This window comes from Salvelinus alpinus, chromosome 3, assembly GCF_045679555.1.
Source record: "Salvelinus alpinus chromosome 3, SLU_Salpinus.1, whole genome shotgun sequence".
NCBI classification, from domain to species: domain Eukaryota; kingdom Metazoa; phylum Chordata; class Actinopteri; order Salmoniformes; family Salmonidae; genus Salvelinus; species Salvelinus alpinus.
Window position 1 is genome coordinate 28,921,031 of NC_092088.1, and position 25,456 is coordinate 28,946,486.

A 25,456-nucleotide genomic window follows, 5' to 3' on the forward strand; every position below is an offset into this window, starting at 1 on the left:
CACAGGACAGTTCACAGAATTGTCCATTGAAAGAAATGTTTCCAATTTCTTCATTACTACATTTAGCTAACATTAGATAGTTCATCCAGATTATTAACTTTGTCTCGATTCAGCAGTCTCGTCCAGATCATCATGTAATTCTTTGTAATTCTTTATGATAGCCACATTTGCAGCTAATTAGCATTCCATTTATAGTGGATAAAATAGTCCAATATATTGATAAAAGTCACCTTGTCCTAGAGAGATTACACAGTTATCAAAATGTCACGCCAGGGCAAACCTACACAAAACACAGCCCTTTTTTGAAGGTTTTCTCAAATCCCCTATGGGAAAATGAACGGTGGAAAAATGATTGGAACCATTTCCCAGTTTGACCGCTAGGTTTTATGGGTATTATGACTCATACTGTGGTACTCTATAGGGACACAGGGCTGCTGTCAATGGAGAAGGATGAAGCAACTAGTCTGCCTACGGAGGAATGAGCCTGACAGCTGGTAGGTAGAATCCTACTACACAACTCTACTAGGTCACATGGTTGCCTCCTTACTATCCCTCTGATCCTCTTTCGCTCTCTCTAGCTCTAATTCTGTGCGTGTGTACAGTCATTGGTGTACAGTGAGGGAGAGAGGAAGGGGGAGGGGAGAAATGGGAAGGAGGAGGAGCGGCTGAGTTGAGAGAGAGAGGAGAGGCACAGAGGGATCGGTCTGTGAGCCCAGCTCCACGACAGAGCAAGAGGTTGAAAAGAGTGTGGAGAGAAAAATAGTCAAGGTCCTTATTCTCTGTCGGGCGTGGAGAAAAGAGACAAGGAATATAGACACATTCCTTTTGAGAGAGAGTGAAGGAAGGAGTGATAGAAGAGAAGAGGACTAGATAGATCTACTACATCGAAGAACGAGCTATTCAGTGGACGTTGGCGGCTTTGCTGTCACAGGAAAGGGAGGAGGGGAGGGGGGAACAAGGGATCATGCTGGTCACGGAGGGACGGAGGAGTGTGTGTGCGAGGGTGTATCCTGGTGTCTGCTTCGTGCTGGAGGAGTGTGTTTGAGGAAGAGAATTCCGGCGATTCAGTGCCATGCTATGGACTAAGAGCCAGCTGGAGTCTTGCTGAAGACATGGCCCAGGTAAAGAGAGGGATGTCACACACACACGCACAGTACTCACAGAAATAAACACCTGCATACGGTTAACACACAAAGTAGAGCTTGGATGCAAATGCACACATTTATCTCCACACATCACTACATACACTCATTATGTCACACACACACACACACCAGCTCTGTCATCAATATTCATATTAGTCCCCATGATAGTCTCTGGGCACTCAGTCACAGAGCAACAGTGTGTGTGTGTTTGTGTGTGTGTGTGCATGTTTGGAGTATAATATTTAGCTTGTAAGAGAGCCACACACAGTGTGAGAGAAATACATTGAAGTGGAACAGCGTGCATCCTGGGCTTGAATGTATGAGGGAGAGGCATCATTCTTGTTGGAGAACGAGAGTAGCTGTGTATTTTTAGAATAACTGCTGAAGTGTGACTTTTGTATTCATAGCAAAGTGTGTATGTGTCTGTGTGAGAGAAAGAGAGTACTTTATTCTTAGTAGTCAAAGAAGTTTGTGTGAAAGAGAGACAGTGTACTTTCTTAGAGATAGAGAGACAGTGTGTGTCTGGGTTCAATGTGTGTGGCAGTGGAGCCTGGTGGAGAAATGGGAAGGACAGGCTCATTGTTTCTCCCTCCACCAGCCTCCACTGGTGGATGTGTGTGTGTGCGTGTCTGTCTGTTTGTGTGGGAGGGGTGGATAATTGTGTCATAGTGTAAAGGAATATTCTGTGAGACTTAATGGAGAAACCATGTACTCAGGGAGTGAGATGCATTGTCTTTCGAAGCCACATTGTAATAGAGGCATGGACTTCAGGATTTCCTGTTCTTGGCTGGGCTTTGGAAGGCTGAATGCTTTTACTATGATGAACATGTTTGCTAAATACAATACAGTAAATTATACTGTACTCTACTCTAGTATGCTATACTGCACTGAACTCTAGTCTACTGTACTATACTGTATTTTATTGTACTGAACTATACTCTACTTTTTTCTAAGACCCCTTTTCCATCTGTTTGACCAAAAATCAAAGCCTTTGCTTATTCCTAATTGTTAGGATGGAAATATATAAAACATTTATATTTGCCTTAATTAAAAACTACTGTACACTACCGTTCAAAAGTTTGGGGTCACTTAGAAATTTCAATTTTTTCGTCCATTAAAATAACATCAAATTGATCACAAATACCGTGTAGACATTGTTAATGTTGTAAATGACTATTGTAGCTGGAAACAGCTGATTTCTTTTATGGAATATCTACATAGGCGTACAGATGCCCATTATCAGCAACTATCACTCCTGTGTTCCAATGGCACGTTGTTTTCCAATGTTCCAATTGCACCTTTTAAAAGGCTAATTGATCATTAGAAAACCCTTTTGCAATTATATTAGCAGCTGAAAACTGTTGTTCTGATTAAAGAAGCAATAAAACTGGCCTTCTTTAGACTAGTTGAGTATCTGGAGCATCAGCATTTGTGGGTTTGATTACAGGCTCAAAATGGCTAAAAACAAAGCACTTTCTTCTGAAACTCGTCAGTGTATTCTTGTTCTGAGAAATTAAGGCTATTCAATGCAAGAAATTGCCAAGAAACTGAAGATCTCGTACAACACTGTGTACTACTCCCTTCACACAACAGCGCAAACTGGCTCTAACCAGAATAGGAAAAGGAGTGGGAGGCCCCGGTGCACAACTGAGCAAGAGGACAAGTACATTAGAGTGTCTAGTTTGAGAAACAGACGCCTTACAAGTCCTCAACTGGCAGCTTCATTAAATAGTACCCGCAAAATACCAGTCTCAACGTCAACAGTGAAGAGGCGACTCCGGGATGCTGACCTTCTAATGAACAATTAGCCTTTTAAAATGATAAACTTGGATTAGCTGACACAACGTGCCATTGGAACACAGGAGTGATGGTTTCTGATAACGAGCCTATGTATGCCTATTTAGATATTCCATAAAAAATCTGCCGTTTCCAGCTACAATAGTCATTTACAACATTAACAATGTCTACACTGTATTTCTGATCAATTTGATGTTATTTTAATTGACAAATTATTTAGCTTTTCTTTCAAAAACAAGGACATTTCTAAGTGACTCCAAACTTTTGAACGGTAGTGTATATATAGCCTAAACTCTTAGCTTTCATTTTACACCACATTTGATGTGTTCCTATGTTAGTACTCATGTGGCCTTTTACTTGGAAATGCCCTTTTCACAATCCAACCCATTGTAACCATATTGTTCAGTATTCAACAGTATGCCACTGCCAGCATACAATAAATCCCAAGCTCTTTTGGGCTTGTAACACGCATACACACACACATTTACTCAAAATGTTATATTGTAATGATCGTCGTCTTCTTCGGATGAGGAATAGGAAGGATCGGACCAAAACGCAGCGTGGTAAGTGTCCATGTTAATTTTAATAAATAAACTGAACACTGCAATAACAAAACAAAAAAACAAAGAGAGGAAACGAAACAGTTCTGTAAGGTGAAGACACACAAAACAGAAAACAACCACCCACCAACACAGGTGGGAACAGGCTACCTAAATACGGTTCTCAATCAGAGACAACGATTGACAGCTGCCTCTGATTGGGAACCATACCAGGCCAAACACATAGAAATACAACACACAGAACAAAACATAGAATGCCCACCCCAACTCACGCCCTGACCAACCAAAATAGAGACATAAAAAGGATCTCTAAGGTCAGGGCGTGACACATATGTTATTATCAAGGCATAAAATGCAGAATTATGGGGGGAATATCATTCTATCAAAGAAAGGCTTTGCTATTTCTAAAACTGTATATTGCTTAATTTTCTGTTACAAAAGGGTTACAGGTTACTAGCAAACTTCGTGACAATCAACATACTGTGTGACAACCAACCCCATGATCGGGCTGGTTGGCACAAGTGGACAGATTGTGTTTGATGGCTTCTACTCTATTTTGGAATAAGATATGAGGATAAAAAGGGCCCCCATTTCAACCCAAGACCTTGGTCTTTATCCTAATATTGAAAAGTCTTGTAAGATATACTGGTGCTGAGAAACACACACAAGAGTTAAGAAGTGTGACAACCAACCCTGGTCTCCCCTACATAGCCTACTAACAAAAAAAGAAAAGAAAACAGAAACAAACAAACAAACAAAAAGACAGACTAACAAGCACAAATGAGAGCTGTATATTTACGGTACTTAATTTATTGTAAATTCAAATCTGCATTTGGAGAGTTCCTCCACTACCATTATTCGTGTTTGTGCGAGAGAGAGGTTTTTATTTTTTGTATTTGTTATTATAGTTGATTTTTTCTTTGTATTGTTTTATTATTATTGATTTTTATTATCATCATTGCGAGAAAGAGGTTACTCCAATACCATTGTCTGTGTGTGTGTGCGTGTGTGTGTGCGCTCGTACGTGTGTGTATGGGTGAGTGAGTGAGAGAGAGAAAGAGAGAGAGAGAGAGAGAGAGAGAGAGAAAGAGAGAGAGAGAGAGAGAGAGAGAGAGAGAAAGCACGTGTCTGTGTGATGTGTTTGTATGCGTGTGTCTGTCCGTCCGTGTGTGACTAAGTGCGTGTGTGTGTGGGTTAGTGGCCCCATCCCCGGTCCACTCAGTCTAAAAGCCTCATGCTTCCTCTCGTCTGCTGTTATCTCCTCTCATATCCTCCTGTGCTGACCACTCATATGAACTAATGGGCTCTGTGGAGGAGTTTGAAGAAAAGTGACTGTTCTGCATCTCCAATACATGACCCCTTACTTACTTATCCAGTATAGTGAACCCAGCCTGGAGTTACTTTTTTGAGGATAGGAGAATGGGGATGTGGATAGCTGAGGGTTGGGGAATGTGTGTGTGTGTATGTGCGGGTGAGAAAAAAACATGTATTGATGGTTTGTAAATCATTGACATAGCTACTTAGAAATGATATACATAAACATAAACTGCAACACAAATACATTGCAGGCAATTCCTACTTCCTCAATGTAATCTAAGGCCAGACAGTGGAAGGGAGTGTTATCAGTACTCAACAGAAGAGGAGAGAGGGGGAAGACAGACAGAAAGGGGGAAGAGTGAGAGACGGAGAAACTGATGGACAGATCAAGAGTGTAGGACTGGACTAGAGGGAGGGAGGGAAGATATTAGACAGTGACTGAACTACAGAGAGAAAGAGGAGAAGGAAAGAAAGTGACAGCCAGACCAAGAGTGTGACTAAAATGGAATGGAGGGAGGGTTTGTTAGGGAGGAGGGGATGGAGGAATGAAAGTCACTGGATAAATTTAGATTCTTGGTCCTTTAACGGTCTATAGAGATCTGGATAGTAGGTTAGAAATATCTGTCTCTTTCTCTAAGTAGAATGTTTAGCGAGACGTGTGTGTGTGTGTGTGTGTGTGTGTCTGTATGTGTGTGTGTGTGTGTGTATGTATGTATGTATGTATGTATGTATGTATGTATGTATGTATGTATGTATGTATGTATGTATGTATGTATGTATGTATGTATGTATGTATGTATGTATGTGTATGTGTGTGTGTGTGTGTGTGTGTGTGTGTGTGTGTGTGTGTGTGGAATGTGTGTGTTATATGATGCCCCTCTCTCTCTCTCCTCTCTCACTGATGGAATGGGAATTATGTAATGAATGTAATGTGAGTTATCTTCGCTATCCCTTTTTGACTCTAGGTGAGTATGAGAAGGAATATCCCCTGACACACACACACACACAAATGTGCATACACACTCTCTCTCAAATAGACACATGCACATATAGGCACTGGCAGTCAGACACACACACACACAAACATCCACACCCCCTTAAAAAACACTCCCTCTCAACCCGTGACTCTGTTTTTGTAGCTGGTGTTGTGTAAAAGCACCCTATTCAGTTAATTAAGTGCTCCTTAAACTCTTTCCAATTCTGTCTTTCTGACTAGATATTATGAAATGTGTACAGTAGGTAGGTACTGTATTGAAAGAGATAAGATAAATTCACCTCATTTACCAAATTATGTGTCCCAAATGGCACCCTATTCCCTAAATAGTGCACTACTTCTGACCAGAGCCCTAGTGGCCCTGGTCAGAAGTGGTGCACTATGTAATGAAAAGAGTGCCAAATGAGACAAGGACCCAATTAACTCAATCCCAGTCTACACTGAGTTTGACCTGGTGCTGTTTTTGGGCGCGAATCTGCTTGTTTACAACGTGGGGGATTATGACATCAGGTCGCTGCTCCCTCGGGGGAGATGCTTGCTTTTGTTTACTCGGCTAAGGTCAACCATTGTGACATCATCAGTGTGCTGTGCCCGCAGCAGTTGATGTTTACGTAAGTTATGGAGTAGCATCTGTTTTGTGTCCCCCCATGAGTGTGATTATGAGTTTGGGTGAGGGTATTTGTGAATGTCAGATTGCGGGTGAGTAATTCTGAATATGTGAATGGTAATATGTTTGTGTCCTACCAGAGCTTACTTGCAAAACGCAAGTTTAGCTTCAAAAAACAGTTTTAAAAAAACAACATATTGTATCACAGCGCCTCTCCTCTTAAGATTTTTATTTTTTATTTAACTAGGCAAGTCGGTGAAAAAGAAATTCTTATTCACACTTTATTTTAACTGTACTGTTTATAAGAATATCAATATGTAAATATGAATAGTGTGTAAATAGTATTTTTGTTGTCTGTTGGTGTCTTTCATATAGCTTAATATAATTCTTATATATATATATTTTTGAAGGCAATATAATATCTTATGTTGTTCTTGTTTATAACTGTTCTAAACCTTGTCAGGTATTTATATGTTTTATGTAGACCCCATGTGTGAAGTAGCTAATGGGGATCCTAATAAACGAAACACCTCCTGGGCGAATGTTGTGTGTGTAGTGTGTTTGACTGTCCGTCTATTCGTCTGTCCATCCATCTATCATTCCGTGTGTCCATTAGTGTGTGTGTGTGTGTGTGTGTGTGTGTGTGTGTGTGTGTGTGTGTGTGTGTGCGTGCGTGCGTGCGTGCGTGCGTGCGTGCGTGCGTGTGTGCGCGCCCCTTGTCCGATACTATCTGGCACTCCCGTGCATTTAGCTTCATCAGCGCTATAAATATCTCACGTGCGTGGTTGTGTATGCAACGTGAGTGTGGATGTATGTGTGCGCGTATTTGCCTGGCATGTGTGTGTATACTGTGTATGTTTTGGTGTGTGTGTATATACTGTGTATGTGTGTGTGTGTATACTCTGTGTGTGTGCGTGTGTCCACCAGATAATGGGCTCTCTTCCAGTGTGTGCCTCCCTGAGGGTCTTCTCCGTCTGTTTTTGAATAGAGAACAACAAACAGCATGGTCAATGAGTGTACTACACCTTGGGGCAGTCTCCTTATTTCATGCTCCATTTTGAAAGCTGCAATATGTAACTTTTTGAGGCGACCCGACCAAATTCACATCGAAATATGAGTTATAGATCTGTCGTTTTCATTGAAAGCAAGTCTAAGAAGCGCAAGATCTGTTCCATGTGCACTATTTCAATGCTTCTCGTTCTAAAGTTGAGTTTTTGTATCTTTTACTTTAGATTTTGTACACCAGCTTTAAAAAGCTGAAAATACAATATTTTTTGTTATTGGAAATATACTTCACAGCAGTTTAGATGGTAGAATGATTCTCTAAACTAGACATTGCTTGTTTTGTCACATCCTCTGAATTCACAGTTGTGTACAAATTGTGATTTGCATTTTACTACAGTATTTGAAAACAGAACACAGTAAAAAGTATATTGTTTCAACACAAAAAGACGGATCTTATGTATTTATGCCCTATGATCTTATATATGTGTCAAAACAGGTTTCTTTGGATCCCATGGTCTGGCGACAGAAGGGTAGAGGAAAACATGCATGAGCAGGGAGCCATTCTGAACAGAAGTATTTGACCACACATGTTAAGGGGTCAACCGTACCTTATCTGCAGATTAAAGAGTGCTGTCGATTCAAGTCCCACCCTAGCTGCAAGTCATCAGTGTCCCGGTTAAATGTAAACAACAAAATGCACACAAGAAGGGCTGGTCCTCCAAGGGGGAAACTATATACACAGTTGAAGTCGGAAGTTTACATACACTTAGGTTGGAGTCATTAAAGCTTGTTTTTCAACCACTCCACAAATGTCTTGTTAACAAACTATAGTTTTGGCAAGTCGGTTAGGACATCTATTTTGTCCATGACACAAGTCATTTTTCCAAAAATTGTTTCCAGACATATTATTTCACTTATAATTCACTGTATCACAATTCCAGTGGGTCAGAAGTTTACATACACTAAGTTGACTGTGCCTTTAAACAGCTTGGAAAATTACAGAAAATTATGTCATGGCTTTAGAAGCTTCTGATAGGCTAATTGACATAATTTGATTCAATTGGAGGTGTACCTGTGGATGTATTTCAAGGCCTACCTTCAAACTCAGTGCCTCTTTGCTTGACATCATGGGAAAATCAAAAGAAATCAGCCAAGACCTGAGAAAAAAAAAAAATGTAGACCTCCACAAGTCTGGTTCATCCTTGGGAGCAATTTCCAAACGCCTGAAGGTACCACGTTCATCTTTACAAACAATAGTACGCAAGTATGAACACCATGGGACCACGCAGCCGTCCTACCGCTCAGGAAGGAGACGCATTCTGTCTCCTAAAGATGAACGTACTTTGGTGCGAAAAGTGAAAATCAATCCCAGAACAACAGCAAAGGACCTTGTGAATATGCTGGAGGAAACAGGTACAAAAGTATCTATATCCACAGTAAAACAAGTCCTATATCGACGTAACCTGAAAGGCCGCTCAGCAAGGAAGGAGACACTGCTCCAAAACCGCCATAAAAAAGCAAGACTACGGTTTGCAACTGCACATGGGGACAAAGATCGTACTTTTTGGAGAAATGTCCTCTGGTCTGATGAAACAAAAATATAACTGTTTAGCCATTATGACCATCGTTATGTTTGGAGGAAAAAGGGGGAGTCTTGCAAGCCGAAGAACACCATCCCAACTGTGAAGCACGGGGGTGGCAGCATCATGTTGTGGGGGTGCTTTGCTGCAGGAGGGACTGGTGCACTTCACAAAATAGATGGCATCATGAGGATGGGAAATTATGTGGATATATTTAAGCAACATTACATTTACATTTACATTTAAGTCATTTAGCAGACGCTCTTATCCAGAGCGACTTACAAATTGGTGCATTCACCTTATGATATCCAGTGGAACAACCACTTTACAATAGTGCATCTAACTCTTTTAAGGGGGGGGGGGGGTTAGAAGGATTACTTTATCCTATCCTAGGTATTCCTTAAAGAGGTGGGGTTTCAGGTGTCTCCGGAAGGTGGTGATTGACTCCGCTGACCTGGCGTCGTGAGGGAGTTTGTTCCACCATTGGGGTGCCAGAGCAGCGAACAGTTTTGACTGGGCTGAGCGGGAACTGTACTTCCTCAGAGGTAGGGAGGCGAGCAGGCCAGAGGTGGATGAACGCAGTGCCCTTGTTTGGGTGTAGGGCCTGATCAGAGCCTGAAGGTACGGAGGTGCCGTTCCCCTCACAGCTCCGTAGGCAAGCACCATGGTCTTGTAGCGGATGCGAGCTTCAACTGGAAGCCAGTGGAGAGAGCGGAGGAGCGGGGTGACGTGAGAGAACTTGGGAAAGTTGAACACCAGACGGGCTGCGGCGTTCTGGATGAGTTGTAGGGGTTTAATGGCACAGGCAGGGAGCCCAGCCAACAGCGAGTTGCAGTAATCCCGACGGGAGATGACAAGTGCCTGGATTAGGACCTGCGCCGCTTCCTGCGTGAGGCAGGGTCGTACTCTGCGAATGTTGTAGAGCATGAACCTACAGGAACGGGTCACCGCCTTGATGTTAGTTGAGAACGACAGGGTGTTGTCCAGGATCACGCCAAGGTTCTTAGCACTCTGGGAGGAGGACACAATGGAGTTGTCAACCGTGATGGCGAGATCATGGAACGGGCAGTCCTTCCCCGGGAGGAAGAGCAGCTCCGTCTTGCCGAGGTTCAGCTTGAGGTGGTGATCCGTCATCCACACTGATATGTCTGCCAGACATGCAGAGATGCGATTCACCACCTGGTTATCAGAGGGGGGAAAGGAGAAGATTAATTGTGTGTCGTCTGCATAGCAATGATAGGAGAGACCATGTGAGGATATGACAGAGCCAAGTGACTTGGTGTATAGCGAGAATAGGAGAGGGCCTAGAACAGAGCCCTGGGGGACACCAGTGGTGAGAGCACGTGGTGCGGAGACAGATTCTCGCCACGCCACCTGGTAGGAGCGACCTGTCAGATAGGACGCAATCCAAGCGTGGGCCGCGCCGGAGATGCCCAGCTCGGAGAGGGTGGAGAGGAGGATCTGATGGTTCACAGTATCAAAGGCAGCCGATAGGTCTAGAAGGATGAGAGCAGAGGAGAGAGAGTTAACTTTAGCAGTGCGGAGCGCCTCCGTGACACAGAGAAGAGCAGTCTCAGTTGAATGACTAGTCTTGAAACCTGACTGATTTGGATCAAGAAGGTCATTCTGAGAGAGATAGCAGGAGAGCTGGCCAAGGACGGCACGTTCAAGAGTTTTGGAGAGAAAAGAAAGAAGGGATACTGGTCTGTAGTTGTTGACATCGGAGGGATCGAGTGTAGGTTTTTTCAGAAGGGGTGCAACTCTCGCTCTCTTGAAGACGGAAGGGACGTAGCCAGCGGTCAAGGATGAGTTGATGAGCGAGGTGAGGTAAGGGAGAAGGTCTCCGGAAATGGTCTGGAGAAGAGAGGAGGGGATAGGGTCAAGCGGGCAGGTTGTTGGGCGGCCGGCCGTCACAAGACGCGAGATTTCATCTGGAGAGAGAGGGGAGAAAGAGGTCAAAGCACAGGGTAGGGCAGTGTGAGCAGAACCAGCGGTGTCGTTTGACTTAGCAAACGAGGATCGGATGTCGTCGACCTTCTTTTCAAAATGGTTGACGAAGTCATCAGCAGAGAGGGAGGAGGGGGGAGGAGGGGGAGGAGGATTCAGGAGGGAGGAGAAGGTGGCAAAGAGCTTCCTAGGGTTAGAGGCAGATGCTTGGAATTTAGAGTGGTAGAAATTGGCTTTAGCAGCAGAGACAGAAGAGGAGAATGTAGAGAGGAGGGAGTGAAAGGATGCCAGGTCCGCAGGGAGGCGAGTTTTCCTCCATTTCCGCTCGGCTGCCCGGAGCCCTGTTCTGTGAGCTCGCAATGAGTCGTCGAGCCACGGAGCAGGAGGGGAGGACCGAGCCGGCCTGGAGGATAGGGGACATAGAGAGTCAAAGGATGCAGAAAGGGAGGAGAGGAGGGTTGAGGAGGCAGAATCAGGAGATAGGTTGGAGAAGGTTTGAGCAGAGGGAAGAGATGATAGGATGGAAGAGGAGAGAGTAGCGGGGGAGAGAGAGCGAAGGTTGGGACGGCGCGATACCATCCGAGTAGGGGCAGTGTGGGAAGTGTTGGATGAGAGCGAGAGGGAAAAGGATACAAGGTAGTGGTCGGAGACTTGGAGGGGAGTTGCAATGAGATTAGTGGAAGAACAGCATCTAGTAAAGATGAGGTCAAGCGTATTGCCTGCCTTGTGAGTAGGGGGGGAAGGTGAGAGGGTGAGGTCAAAACATCTCAAGACATCAGTCAGGAAGTTAAAGCTTGGTCGCAAATGGATCTTCCAAATGGACAATGACCCCAAGCATACTTCCAAAATTGTGGCAAAATGGCTTGAGGACAACAAAGTCAAGATATTGGAGTGGCCATCACAAAGCCCTGACCTCAATCAAATAGATGGAATTTGTGTGCAGAACTGAAAAAGTGTGTGCGAGCAAGGAGGCCTACAAACCTGACTCAGTTACATCAGCTCTGTCAGGAGGAATTGGCCAAAATTCATCCAACTTATTGTGGGAAGCTTGTGGATGGCTACCCAAAATGTTTGACCCAAGTTAAACAATTTAAAGGCAATGCTACCAAATACTAATTGAGTGTATGTAAACTTCTGACCCACTGGGAATGTGATGAAAGAAATAAAAGCTGAAATAAATCATTCTCTCTACTATTATTCTGACTTTTCACATTCTTAAAATAAAGTGGTGGTACTAACTGACCTAAGACAGGGAATTTTTACTAGGATTAAATGTCAGGAATTGTGAAAAACTGAGTTTAAATGTATTTGGCTAAGGTTTATGTAAACTTCCGACTTCAACTGTACACATAACATGTAACTGCTCTCTTGTTACCTAGTTTTGCCATAATTTGACTGCAGACAGCAGGGTAAAAAACAAGAAGTATATCCTGTATTTTTTAGAGAGATATTGGTAGTAGTGTTATTTTGTGTGTGGGTGTACAGGTGTGTGTGTGTGTGTGTACAGGTGTGTGTGTGTGTGTGTGTGTGTGTGTGTGTGTGTGTGTGTGTGTGTGTGTGTGTGTGTGTGTGTGTGTGTGTGTGTGTGTGTGTGTGTGTGTGTGTGTGTGTGTGTGTGTGTGTGTGTATATGTATAGCAGTGTGAGGGGTGGGCCTAAGCTCAGAGAGGATTAATGTTGTGTAACAGAATGTAGGTCTGTTCTCTGTAAGGATTAACACAGACAGACTCTGGTAGATGTGATGGCATACACGCATGGACACACACACACACACACACACACACACACACACACACACACACACACACACACACACACACACACACACACACACACACACACACACACACACACACACACACACACACACACACACACACACACACACACACACACACACAAGCAGAGAGAGAGACTGGTAGACATGATAAGGCTTTTCTGGTCAAAGGCTGCTTTGCTAATGAATTACTGTACACAGGACAATACAGTACATGGGAGGAGAGGAGATAAGAGGAAGAGAGGAGGGCTGCCCAAGACAGCGATTCAAAGTAGTGCTGTCTTGCTTGTCAACACTCTACCCTAACATACACTGAGTGTACAAAACATGCTCTTTCCATGACCATAGACTGACCAGGTAAATCCAGGTGAAAGCTATGATCCCTTATTGATGTCACCTGTTTAAATCCACTTCAATCAGTGTAGATGACGGGGAGGAGACAGGTTAAAGAAGGATTTTTAAGCCTCGAGACAATTGAGACATGGATTGTGTATGTGTGCCATTCAGATGGTGACTGGGTCAAAAGACAAAATATTTAAGTGCTTTTGAACGGGGTATGTTAGTATGTGCCAGGCGCATTGGTTTGAGTGTGTCAAGAACTGCAACGCTCAACAGTTTCCCTTGTGTATCAAGAATGGTCCACCACTCAAAGGACATACAGCCGACGGCAAGCCAGTGGTCAAAAACGGTTCATTGATGAAAAAGGACACGAATTGTGCAGAGCAACTGACGGGCTATAGTTAGTCAACTGACAGTCCAGTACAACATTGCTGCCCAAAGACCCATAAAAGAATGCACAACTCGTCGTACCTTGACACAAATGGGGTACGGCAGTCGACAACCTTACAGAGTTCCTCTACTTTCAGCAAAAAACAAATAACTGCGGTTGCAGTGGGCTAAGGAACGAAAACATTGGATGCTGGAGAATTGGATTTACATTGCCTGGTCTGATGAATCCCGGTTCCTGTTGTTTGGAGAAAACCACATGAGTACATGCATCCATCATGCCTCGTGTCGACATTGCAAGCTGCTGGTGGTGGTGTGGGGTGTGTTTTCACGGCACACATTCGACCCCTTGATAAAAGTGGAGCAACGTTTGAATGCCACAGGATATGCATGTATGAACATCGTTGCCAATCAGGTACATCCCTTAATGGCAGCAGTGTATCTGCGAATAGATTTTTTTCAGCACGATAATACCCCATGCCACAAGGCTAGAATAGTCCAGGAATGGTTCTACGGACTTGACAGTGAATTCAGCTTACTGCAGTGGCCTGCCCAGTCACCAGATCTCAATCCAATCGAGCATCTGTGGGATGAGATGGAAAAATATATTTGGAGTAGAGATCCACTACCAGCCAACTTGACACAACTGTGGGAAACATTGGATTCAACATGGGCCAGCATCCCTGTGGAACGCTTTCTATACCTGTTAGAGTCCATGCCCGACGAATTGAGGCTGTTCTGAGAGCAAAAGGGGGTGCAACTCAATATTAGGAAGGTGTTCCTAATGTTTTGAGCACTCAGTGTATACACACTTCCATACAACGTAACCTAATGCAATTTGAATTTGAGGAGAAAAAAAAATCTTTATTTACGCTCACATTCACATAACAAAAGTCATGTCTCTTCTTTCCTCCCGGGGACGGTCTGTCCTGGTACAGTCATAGTTGATTTGCTGATTCAATCATTACAGCTTCCCAGAGCACCAGTACTTTATAGGACACTCGCTTTAGATCAGTCTCATGTAGTTTTACATCTCTGTCATAGTTTCGAGTTGGGAGTTAGGTCCAAATCCATTCTGTTTTACAGGGTTGGGACATCTCCATTTAAATTAGTTTCAAGTTTCAAAGTTTATTCGCCATGTACACAGGATACGACAGGTGTAAAACAGTACAGTTCAATTCTTTCCCAACAATGCAGTGATAATAATAATATAATTTAAAAAATTTAAAAACACACAAGAACGACGATGTGAGTTAAAGATACGCAAGAATGAAAGTATATACAGGTCAGTGCCAGTACCTTATTCAATGTGCAGGGGTACTGGAGTGGTTGAGGTGAGTTTATACATAAAAGTGACTGGTAATAGAATAATAATAATAATAATTAATTCGTCCTCATTGCTTGGTTTTTGCTCTGACATGCACTGTCAACTGTGGGACTTTATATGAACAGGTGTGGGCCTTTCCAAATCATGTCCAATCAATTGAATTTACCACAGGTGGACTCCAGTCTAGTTGTAGAAACATCTCAAGGATGATCAATGGATACAGGATGCACCTGAGCTCAATTTCGAGTCTCATAGTAAAGGGGCTGAATACTTATGTAAATAAGGTATTTCCGTTTTACATTTTTTTACACATTTGCTAAAATGTCTAAAATCCTGTTTTCGCTTCGTCATTATGGAGTATTGTGTGTAGATGGATGAGGATTTTTTTTTTTTAATATGTGGAAAAAGTCAAGGGGTCTGAATACTTTCCGAATGCACTGTACATTAAGCTATAGCCTACAAATGGCTATACCACTTAGTCGTAGGCCTATTAGGCTATAGGCCTACTGCAAATTATTGTTGTTAGTTCCTGAACTGGCCAGCACCCCAAGTGCTTTGTCATTATAGGGTATAGTTTTTGCTTTGTCATTATAGGGTATTGTGTGAGGATTGCTGAGGTATTGTTTTTATTGAATCCATTTTAGAATTAGTCTGTAATGTAACAAAATGTGGAAAAAGTCAAGGGGTCTGAATACTTTCCGAAGGCACTGTATATAAATAGTTATGGCAATATACTAAAGCTAATATATACGTGTAAACAGGAGAAAAAGTGACCAGTTGCAGGATAAATCGATAAATACTAATGGTAATGGCAATCAATAATCAATGGACAGCATCGTAATGGAGTAATAAATCTAATCAATAATCAATTTAGCAGCACTGTAGGTTGTGTCTGAGTGGGTAGAGACTTGTGGATTGGCATGAAGTTAGTGTGCATAGTCTGTGGACATTCTTGTAAAGTGATGCCTAAATGGTGGTATACACGGCATTGTTCATTTCCCTTGGTTTACACAAAGTTTATCCTATGTTTATGCAATGGGTCACTTTTGATTAGTATGTCTGCTAAACTGAGGTGTAAATTAGATGACGTGCTCATCTGTGTGTGTGCGTGTGTGCCCACAAGCATGCATGTGTGCATGCATGTGTGCTTGTGTACACACATGTAAACTCAGCAAAAAAAGAAACGTCCTGTTTTCAGGACCCTGTCTTTCAAAGATAATTCGGAAAAATCCAAATAACTTCACAGATCTTCATTGTAAAGGGTTTAAACACTGTTTCCCATGCTTGTTCAATGAACCATAAACAATTAATGAACATGGACTTGTGGAACGGTCGTTAAGACACTAACAGCTTACAGACGGTAAGCAAATTAAGGTCACAGTTATGAAAACCTAGGACACTAAAGAGGCCTTTCTACTGACTCTGAAAAACACCAATAGAAAGATGCCCAGGGTCCCTGCTAATCTGCGGGAACCTGCCTTAGGCATGCTGCAAGGAGGCATGAGGACTGCAGATGTGGCCAGGACAATAAATTGCAATGTCCGTACTGTGAGACGCCTAAGACAGCGCTACAGGGAGACAGGACGGACAGCTGATTGTCCTCGCAGTGGCAGACCACGTGTAACAACACCTGCACAGGATCGGTAGATCCGAACATCACACCTGCGGGACAGGTACAGGATGGCAACAACAACTGCCCGAGTTACACCAGGAACACACAATCCCTCCATCAGTGCTCAGACTGTCCGCAATAGGCTGAGAGAGGCTGGACTGAGGGCTTGTAGGCCTGTTGTAAGGCAGGTCCTCACCAGACATCACCGGCAACAACGTCGCCTATGGGCACAAACCCACCGTCGCTGGACCAGACAGGACTGGCAAAAAGTGCTCTTCACTGACGAGTCGCGGTTTTGTCTCACCAGGGGTGATGGTCGGATTCGCGTCTATCGTCGAAGGAATGAGCGTTACACCGAGGCCTGTATTCTGGAGCAGGATCAATTTGGAGGTGAAGGGTCTGTCATGGTCTGGGGCGGTGTGTCACAGCATCGTTGAGCTTGTTGTCATTGCATGCAATCTCAACGCTGTGTGTTACAGGGAAGACATCCTCCTCCCTCATGTGGTACCCTTCCTGCAGGCTCATCCTGACATGACCCTCCAGCATGACAATGCCACCAGCCATACTGCTCGTTCTATGCGTGATTTCCTGCAAGACAGGAATGTCAGTGTTCTGTCATGGATAGTGAAGAGCCTGGATCTCAATCCCTTTTGAGCACGTCTGGGAGGGTGAGGGCTAAGGCCATTCCCCCCAGAAATGTCCAGGAACTTGCAGGTGCCTTGGTGGAAGACTGGGGTAACATCTCACACTAAGAACTGGCAAATCTGGTGCAGTCCATGAGGAGGAAATGCACTGTAGTACTTAATGCAGCTGGTCGCCACACCAGATACTGACTGTTACTTTTGATTTTAACCCCCCCCCCTTTGTTCAGGGACACATTATTCAATTTCTGTTAGTCACATGTCTGTGGAACTTGTTCAGTTTATGTCTCAGTTGTTGAATCTTGTTATGTTCATACAAATATTTACACATGTTAAGTTTGCTGAAAATAAACGCAGTTGACAGTGAGAGGAGGCTTCTTTTTTTTCTGAGTTTAGTAGCAAACAAATCACAATGGAAATACTCATCACTTTACCAAACTCATCCACTCACTGGCAGCCAGCTAGGGTTTGTTTGGCGCCGCCATGTGGACAGACCTTGTCCCTACATGCTCTCTCCATACCCATGATGAAAGGATTAGGTGGATTAGATATTTAGGGAAATCTCTCTAGCCAGTAAATAGACAGATGGACACCCCCCTGTCTGTCCTCCCAGGGCAGATGTGAGTGCCCTAACGCATATCCGGAACTTAATGTTTTCAGCTGTCTTTTTTTGTCTTTCTTTCTTTCTTTCTTTCATTCTTTCTTTTTTATTGCTCTTTCTCTTTTATCTGTCCCAGAGCCATGTAAATACTATACTATATATACTATATATGGCTGTGGTCTGTCATTTTTGGTCGTGCTGTTTGTGATTGAATATGTAATGTTACATATAATATAATCTCATTGCATTGTGACGATTGTGGTGGTGTTATGGTTGCGTGTGGAGGAAAGAAACGTGTTTGGGGGTTGAGGGAAGGACTGGTTTGTTGAAGTCTCCCCTAACCACAGATCCAGGGTCAGATATTTTGTAAACCTCCTTATGGGTAAAATTGGATGTAGGGTTGGGTAATCTGATCCGATCGGGGAAGGGGGTGTTCAAAAGATCACAGGGTATGTGATGATAGGAGGGATGTGTGGGGGAGGGTTGTGTTGGTACGTCATGGGGCGGGGGTGAAACCCGTCAGGACAAGGCCAGATTAGTGTCTATGGCACGCAGACATACACACCCATCCTGTCCCAGGGGAGTCCCCCCTGGCTCTGGCTTCTGCCCCCTTCCTTTTTACATCATCACTTTCTAGCACAGCGGAGTATAGACTAAATCTGTAGGCTTACTTTTTTGTAGGGCAGAAGGGTGTTACGGATAAGGATAATACCTCTCTGTCAGTGTTTCCTGGATACACATATTTGGAGGGAGGTGTGATATGTCAAAAGGAGTGCTTTGCAGGGGTGGAAAAAGTACTGAAATATCCTACTCAAGTAGAGGGACTGTTACTTTAAATGAAATTCTACTCAAGTAGCAGTAAAAGCACTGGTCTAAAAAACGACTCAAGTAAAAGTAAAAAGTAGCTCATTTAAAAAGTACTCAGAGTAAAAGTAATTGAATTACTTTTATAATAAAAACATTGACCGTATAGCTAATTTCACTAAGATTACCTGAACGTTGTTACACCAGATCTTTTCCATGAAGTAAATGTAAAAAGGAACAGAGGAAAGTAATGTACAGTGTGAACTAATTTAATTTATTGTTTGAGTTGCAACAAGGCACGTCTGTATACAAAAAAGGAAAGATTTGTCAATATTACTCATATTTGAAAATATATTCAACGTTAAAATCTCTTAAAATGTACTGATGAATTACACACTGAACATACCTAAAGGATTTGATGGCAAATGAGCTCTGGAGGCAACAACAGAACATCCTGGAAATAAAAATGTATGAGCAAACCCCCCTGAAATAGAGAAAGGGCTACATATGTTGCATTAGAGTACATTGGTTGTGTAGTTTTCCTTTGCACAAAAACAAATGACTTTTGTTCTAACGCTTTCACTTCTCTCTGAACTTGCTGTTCAGTTTCAGCAGGCGCTGATTTTCAAAGTGAACCGAGCCTATACTGGCTCGCTTTGCAGTGAAGAACAGTCCCAACAAAGTTTTTTTTAAAAGACGCTCACGGGCGGCAGAGGCAGGCAGGCCTGTGTTCAGTTTGAGGGACCGCTTATTTATGTATGGAAAGGAATGAAGCAAGTCCATCTTGTTTGACACACAGGCAAGGTACCCATCCAGCTACCCTGTGCCTTGTGACCTTTTGGGCATCAGTGATGAGGAGAAATCATCTTCATCAGATGAATGCTGCCTCTGTTGCTCTGTCTCATCCTCCTGTTGGAAACGTTACGCTAAAGTGTTGAAATTCCCACTGGAGAAAGTTGTTTCTCAATGTTCTCTGAACCTTTTGAGGACATTCCCAATGTCAAACCAGTTGGAGAATGTACATAAATGTAACCATTATTCAACTTTTAGGAAACGGTCTGTTAAAGTAATGAAATGCCAAGAAAATTACGTTATTTTGTTCCTTAAATGAGCTGAGAATGTTCCAAAGCCAAGCAACTATCCTGCACCATTCCCAGAATGTTTTGGGAAGGTTGTATGCAAAATAAGCATATAGCAAAGTGAGAGTGTGGTTGTTCTAAGAAACATAAGGTTCTCAGAATGTGTTGTTCTCAGCCTAGCCATACTTCAGGTACTCTAGTGGCCCAACCTAGTGGCCGCTCTAACAATGGAAATAACCGTCTTTAAAAATGGGATGTCTGCAATATGTAACTTTTTGGGAGACCCCGACCAAATTCACATAGAAATATGTGTTATAGATCTGTCATTCTCATTGAAAGCAAGTCTAAGAAGAGGTAGATATTCTATGTGGCTTTTTCTATGCTTCCCGTTCTTAAATTTAGTTTTTGCTTCTTTTACTTTCGGTTTTGTACTGCAGCTTCCAACAGCTGAAAATACAGTATTTTTGGTTATCGGAAAATGTACTGTATCTCACAGCTGTTTAGATGGCACAATGATTCTCTACACTATACTTGCTTGTTTTGTCACATAAACTGAAATTAGGCAAACTTTTAGAATTTTAGCAACCAGGAAATGGCGGAACGATTTTTGCATAGTGCATCTTTAAGTATATTTAAAACCTAATACTTTTAGATTTTTACTCAAGTAGTATTTTACTGAGTGACTTTCACTTTTACTTGAGTCATTTTCTATTAAGGTAACTTTAATTTTACTCAAGTATGATTTTTTTTAATCACTTCTGTTATGGATTATAAAACATCTTGAGGATTTCAGAAATGTATTATGTGCTGGGCTAATATGTTGGATAGATGTCAGAAGAGGTTACAGAACGGGAAAATGCAAAAAGCGTCCCACTTATTCTGAATTCACCCAACAAGTAATCAGAAAAACGACTAAATTGAAGTAACGAGAGTATTTGTAATTCGTTACTTCCACCCCTGATGCTTTGTACCCCTTTGTTTGAGGGTTTATAGTCAGTGACCCTAATCTATAGGCCACTGATGGAAGCCACCCAGTAATTCGTCTAGATTATTTACTTGATCAAAACAAAGGTTTCTGAAGCAGCACACAACAATTGGCAACAGAGCTATGCACAATAAAAATAACACAAATGTGATATAAAAAGAAAACAAAAAGAAAACCCCAAAATAGTCACAGGTTCCCATCCAAATGGCGAAAGTTTTTAATGCGAATATTCTAAAATCTGCATGAAACAATATGCGCATTTTCCCACCAGAGATGTTTCTGTCAAACTGATTTATTGAGGATAAAAGGCCGTGCGTGGTGACGTAGTGCACATAAAAATAACTTTTGAGGTTATATTCACATGTACCAAATAAAAAATACAAATTAAATGGATTTACATTCCATTTTCAACTCTACTGTTGGTTTGGTCACAAAAAGTGTTGCGTTACATAGCAAATGTGCCCACTCTGATCTTAGTATGTGCACTCTAGCCAACAGCTCGCAAATACGGTACGGTACGGTTACCTACATGATTGTCACGGCCGTCATAATGAGGAGACCAAGGCGCAGCGTGGTAAGCGAACATAACTCTTTAATAAAAGAGAGAACACTATACAGAACTAAACAAAACAACAAAACGTGAAGCAATATGGCTTGTGCAGAACAGGCAACTAAACATAGAATAACAACCCACAAAATACCCAAGGAATATGGTTACCTAAATATGGTCCCCAATCAGAGACAACGATAAACAGCTGCCTCTGATTGAGAACCAATCTAGGCAACCATAGACAATACAAAAACTAAACAAACCACCCTTGTCACACCCTGACCTAACCAAATAATAAAGAAAACAAAGATAACTAAGGTCATGGCGTGACAATGATGAGATTATTATGGATAAGAGCGAGATTATTTTATTTGTCAAACGGCAGCTAAGCATTGTTCATCATTTCACCAGAATAAAACCCTCAATATTTGTTGGAAAGGAGCATTAAACTCATAACCGTGCACTTTCACAACCCTGTGAAGTTCATCATTACTTATTTCCAGGGGCGCAACTTTCACAACACCCACAGTTTTATCATTGGAATGTGATATAAACGATGCAACCGTGTGCTTTAGGAGCATGCGGATGCCTCCAAGCAGTCAGGTAGGCTGTTTGGAGTGTTTATCTGACAAAAAATTAATAATAATAATGTCCCCCTCATTTCTAAAACCAAAGTTGAGCCCCTGCTTATTCAATGTGGAGCCTAATTAACTGCAGGCTTTCCCAAATCGTAGTGGGAGGACCATGCAACATATCATCGCGTGACTCACAAATTTACTTCGATATGATGGTTATTATATAAAGATTTGTGCACTGCCATTTCTCATATCATTAATTTGACCAACACAAAAATATCCCATCATGTCTAACAAACAAACTGTCTGTCGACATTTATACAATCGTACCTGCATTTCCTGTTTCCATCAGCACCGTCGTGACTTCTCTCTTGTGTCAGGCAATTAATCCGCATCAAATGGTTGGATGGGAACCTGGTTAGTCATATGACTTTTTCAGATGAAGTAACAGAAAAAATAATGATCTTTTATATTATAAAAATGCAGATGCTAGTTATAACATTTTAAGAGACATTGCTTGTTGTTTGTTTAGCTAATAGGTGCTTATTTCTTGCTTGGATAGATCATACTTGACCTATTTGTGTGCTCATTGTGGTAGGTAGAGATAGAGTTCTTTTCCCACTGGTCATTGAGAAATTGGTGGTGTGTGGTTGTGTGTCTGTATACTCCTGCCCTCTGTTGGTTTAATATAGCACTACATATAAAAAAAGACTGAACAAATTTAGCATAAAAACAATCTTTTTGTACATGGGGAGCATATCTCGATGATGGAGTGCATCTTGAAACAATATCGGCTGCATATTAAGAGGATAGATTTGAGACAAGAAAGGACTCCGAGGGGGAAATGATACAGGCATGTTGATTTGTGCTGTCTGTGTCTATTTTATCTGGACTGGATACACGTCTGCTACACTGGCTCTTACACATGCACTGGCCCTGTGGACTTATCTGTGGGTGAAAGTGATCTGTCGGTCCAAACCAAATCTGTATATTTTCATGGGAGGATGACATATCATTCAGGGGTCTCTGGGGGACAATGGGGGCCAAGGAATGCCCTCTTTTCCTCTTGACTAAATTTGAACTAAAAAAAAAGATGAACCATTCAGAGAGACAGGGAAGGCTTTGGGATTCGTTTGGGGGGGGTGGGGATGGAAACAATAATATGGTCTACACTAACTTTTGAACGCTTCAGAGAAAAGTTGTGCACTGTGGTAGCCTATGTTCTAAATCCTCAGCACTAAAGCAGCCGACCCTGCTTAGCTTCAGAGGTAAGCCAGCAGCATACCACCCTGCATACCACTGCTGGCTTGCATCTGAATTTAAGTAGGGTCGGTCCTGGATGGGAGACCAGATGCTGTTGGAAGTGGTGTTGGAGGGCCAGTAGGGGGCACTCTTCCCTCCGATCTAAGAAAATCCCAGGGCAGTGAAGGGTACATTGCCGTGTGTAGGGTGCCGTCTTTCAGATGGGACTTTAAACGGGTGTCCTGACTCTCTGTGGTCATAAAAAATTCCATGGCACTTATTGTAAGAGTAGAGGTGTGTCATGACTAAATTCCCAACCTGGCCCCATTCCATCATCCCTCTCATTCCTAATTGGCATATATCAGCTGATGTGTGGTGAGTGTTCCGGCACAAAAATGGTTGCTGTGCATCACCCAGGCGGAAGCTGCACATTGGTGGTGGAGGAGGTGAGTTTTCCCCTTACTGTGTAAAGTGCTTTGAGTTCCTCGGTAGAAAAGCGCTATATCAATTATTATTAATTAAAGCCTTTCTCAGTGTTCTACGTGGGGCAGACAACCTGCCTTCCTATGATACGAGCTTCCAGACAGGCAGGAGCACAATAACCCCCATCTCCTCTCCATCCATGACATACGTACTACACGTAGCCTAGGAAGGTAGGGCAACAGTTACGTAACCAACGTTAAGCGATTCTACCATCTACTAAACATGAAATATGACTGTTCCAATATGACTGTGATGTAGGTTGCGTCCCAAATGGCACGCTATTCCATATATCCTTCAAACTCAACTCTGGACCTCGAAGCCAGTTCCACTGTTTTTTTTCATTGTTGCCCTCTAATCAGGTACTAATTTTGACCTACGACGCCAGGTGGGTGCAATTAATTATCATGTAGAACAAAAAACTAGCAAGCTCTGGACCTCGTAGGGTAAGAGTTGTGTACCCCTGCCCTACATAGTGCACTTATTTTGACCCCGGCCCATATAGTGGATAGGATGCCATTTGGGACAAGCCATAATCAGTTGATAGAAGGGCAGTCTGATGTTAAATCTGGGTTATAGTATTCATAGGATGAGATAAGATGAGAAGCAGATCCTAAAATCCCTAAAAGGACTGCATTTTCATCAGGATGCTCACGAGCAATTTCAATATAGCGTGTCTTAGGTCAAAAACAAGTGGATACTAGGCTTTAGTGGTCACTCTAGGGACATATATATGTGTGTGTGTGTGCGCGTGCATCAGAGTGAACATGTAGATTACATACTCTATTATTCTCCTCTGTCTCCTTGATGTTTTCATGCAACGCTATTACATAATGACTCACAGTGTGTGTGTGTGTGTGGGGGGGGATGATGACGACTGTCTCCACGCATGCTCCATTCTCTGGCCTGAGGGGAATGTCGGCTAACATCAGCATTGGAGTGTGTCTCGCTCCAGCGACCACGTGCAGCACACACACTCTTGCTCCGGGTGTGATGATTCTCCCACAGATACACAGCGCTCTATAGACACACAGAGAGAGCCATAGAAAACATACAGTATATGCAAACACAAGTCACAGTATCGAATTGTTTTATTTTTTTATTTAACCTTTATTTAACTAGGCAAGTCAGTTAAGAACAAATTCTTATTTACAATGACGGCCTACCCCAGACGACGCTGTGCCAATTGTGCACCGCACTATGGGACTCCGAATCACGGCCGGATGTAATTCAGCCTGGGTTAAGTAGGTCTATATGGCAGACAGACAAACAAGATGCAAATCACAGTTTAGACAGACAGAACATAAAACATTAACACAGACAATGCAACACATTATAGATACCAAACAGTGACACAGACATTTCTATGACAATAACAAGATATTTCGGACTCGTGCAAAAAACACACACACCAGCACCACAACTAAAATTCCTGCCACTGACAAGCGCACTAACTAACTATCGTTCTTTTCCATCATAAATTGCTCTTATAGTTATTGCCATATCTTGAACTGTTTTTGTTAGGGTTTCTGTTATATGTGCATGGTATAGGGAGAGATGAGAACATGAGCAATGTTACACATTTAACTATTTGCTCTTTGTACTTTTTGCCCTAATTGCATATAAAAAGTAACCTTTAACTAGGCAAGTCAATTAAGAACAAATTCTTATTTACAATGATGGCCTACACCGGTCAAACCCGGACGACGTTGGGCCAATTGTGCGCCGCCCTATGAGACTCCCAATCACGGACAGTTGTGATACAGCCTGGAATCAAAACGCGGTGTCTGTAATGACGCCTCTAGCACTAGAGATGCAGTGCCTTATACCGCTGCGCCACTCAGGAACGCGAGGAATAATCTCATACAATCATCGCTAATAGCCACACGAATCGAAAATCCACTTTTTCTAATCCAATATTCGGAGAAGGAGAGATCACTGCAGCTGCCGCACCATGACAACTATTGCCACTCCCTTGATTTAAAGATCGCTACCTCCTGCGCGCCAACGCGTTCATTACAACAGTACATCCATTCGTCACTAAAACGCATTGGCTGCTGTTTCGGTCACGCCCATAACCACGAGGGTGGGGCGGGACCTTTGTTG

The 25,456-nt window shown here is 42.7% G+C and overlaps 1 protein-coding gene and 1 long non-coding RNA gene across 2 annotated transcripts in view; one reads left to right on the forward strand and one right to left on the reverse strand.

The window, feature by feature from the left end:
- Positions 1–676: 676 nt before the first annotated feature.
- The window catches only part of arhgap23b (Rho GTPase activating protein 23b), a 74,916-nt gene continuing 50,136 nt past the window's right edge, over positions 677–25,456 (forward strand). Inside the window, exon 1 of the mRNA XM_071392447.1 lies at positions 677–1,121. Within this exon, the coding sequence (XP_071248548.1) occupies positions 1,113–1,121 (9 nt within the window). The 5' untranslated portion in view covers positions 677–1,112. The remainder of the gene's footprint in view (positions 1,122–25,456) is intronic.
- LOC139570520 (uncharacterized) lies at positions 21,078–25,372 on the reverse strand. Its single transcript, XR_011674091.1, has 3 exons — positions 25,026–25,372; positions 24,517–24,600; positions 21,078–24,370 (listed from the first exon to the last, which is right to left on the reverse strand). It is a non-coding gene; the product is annotated as an uncharacterized lncRNA (long non-coding RNA).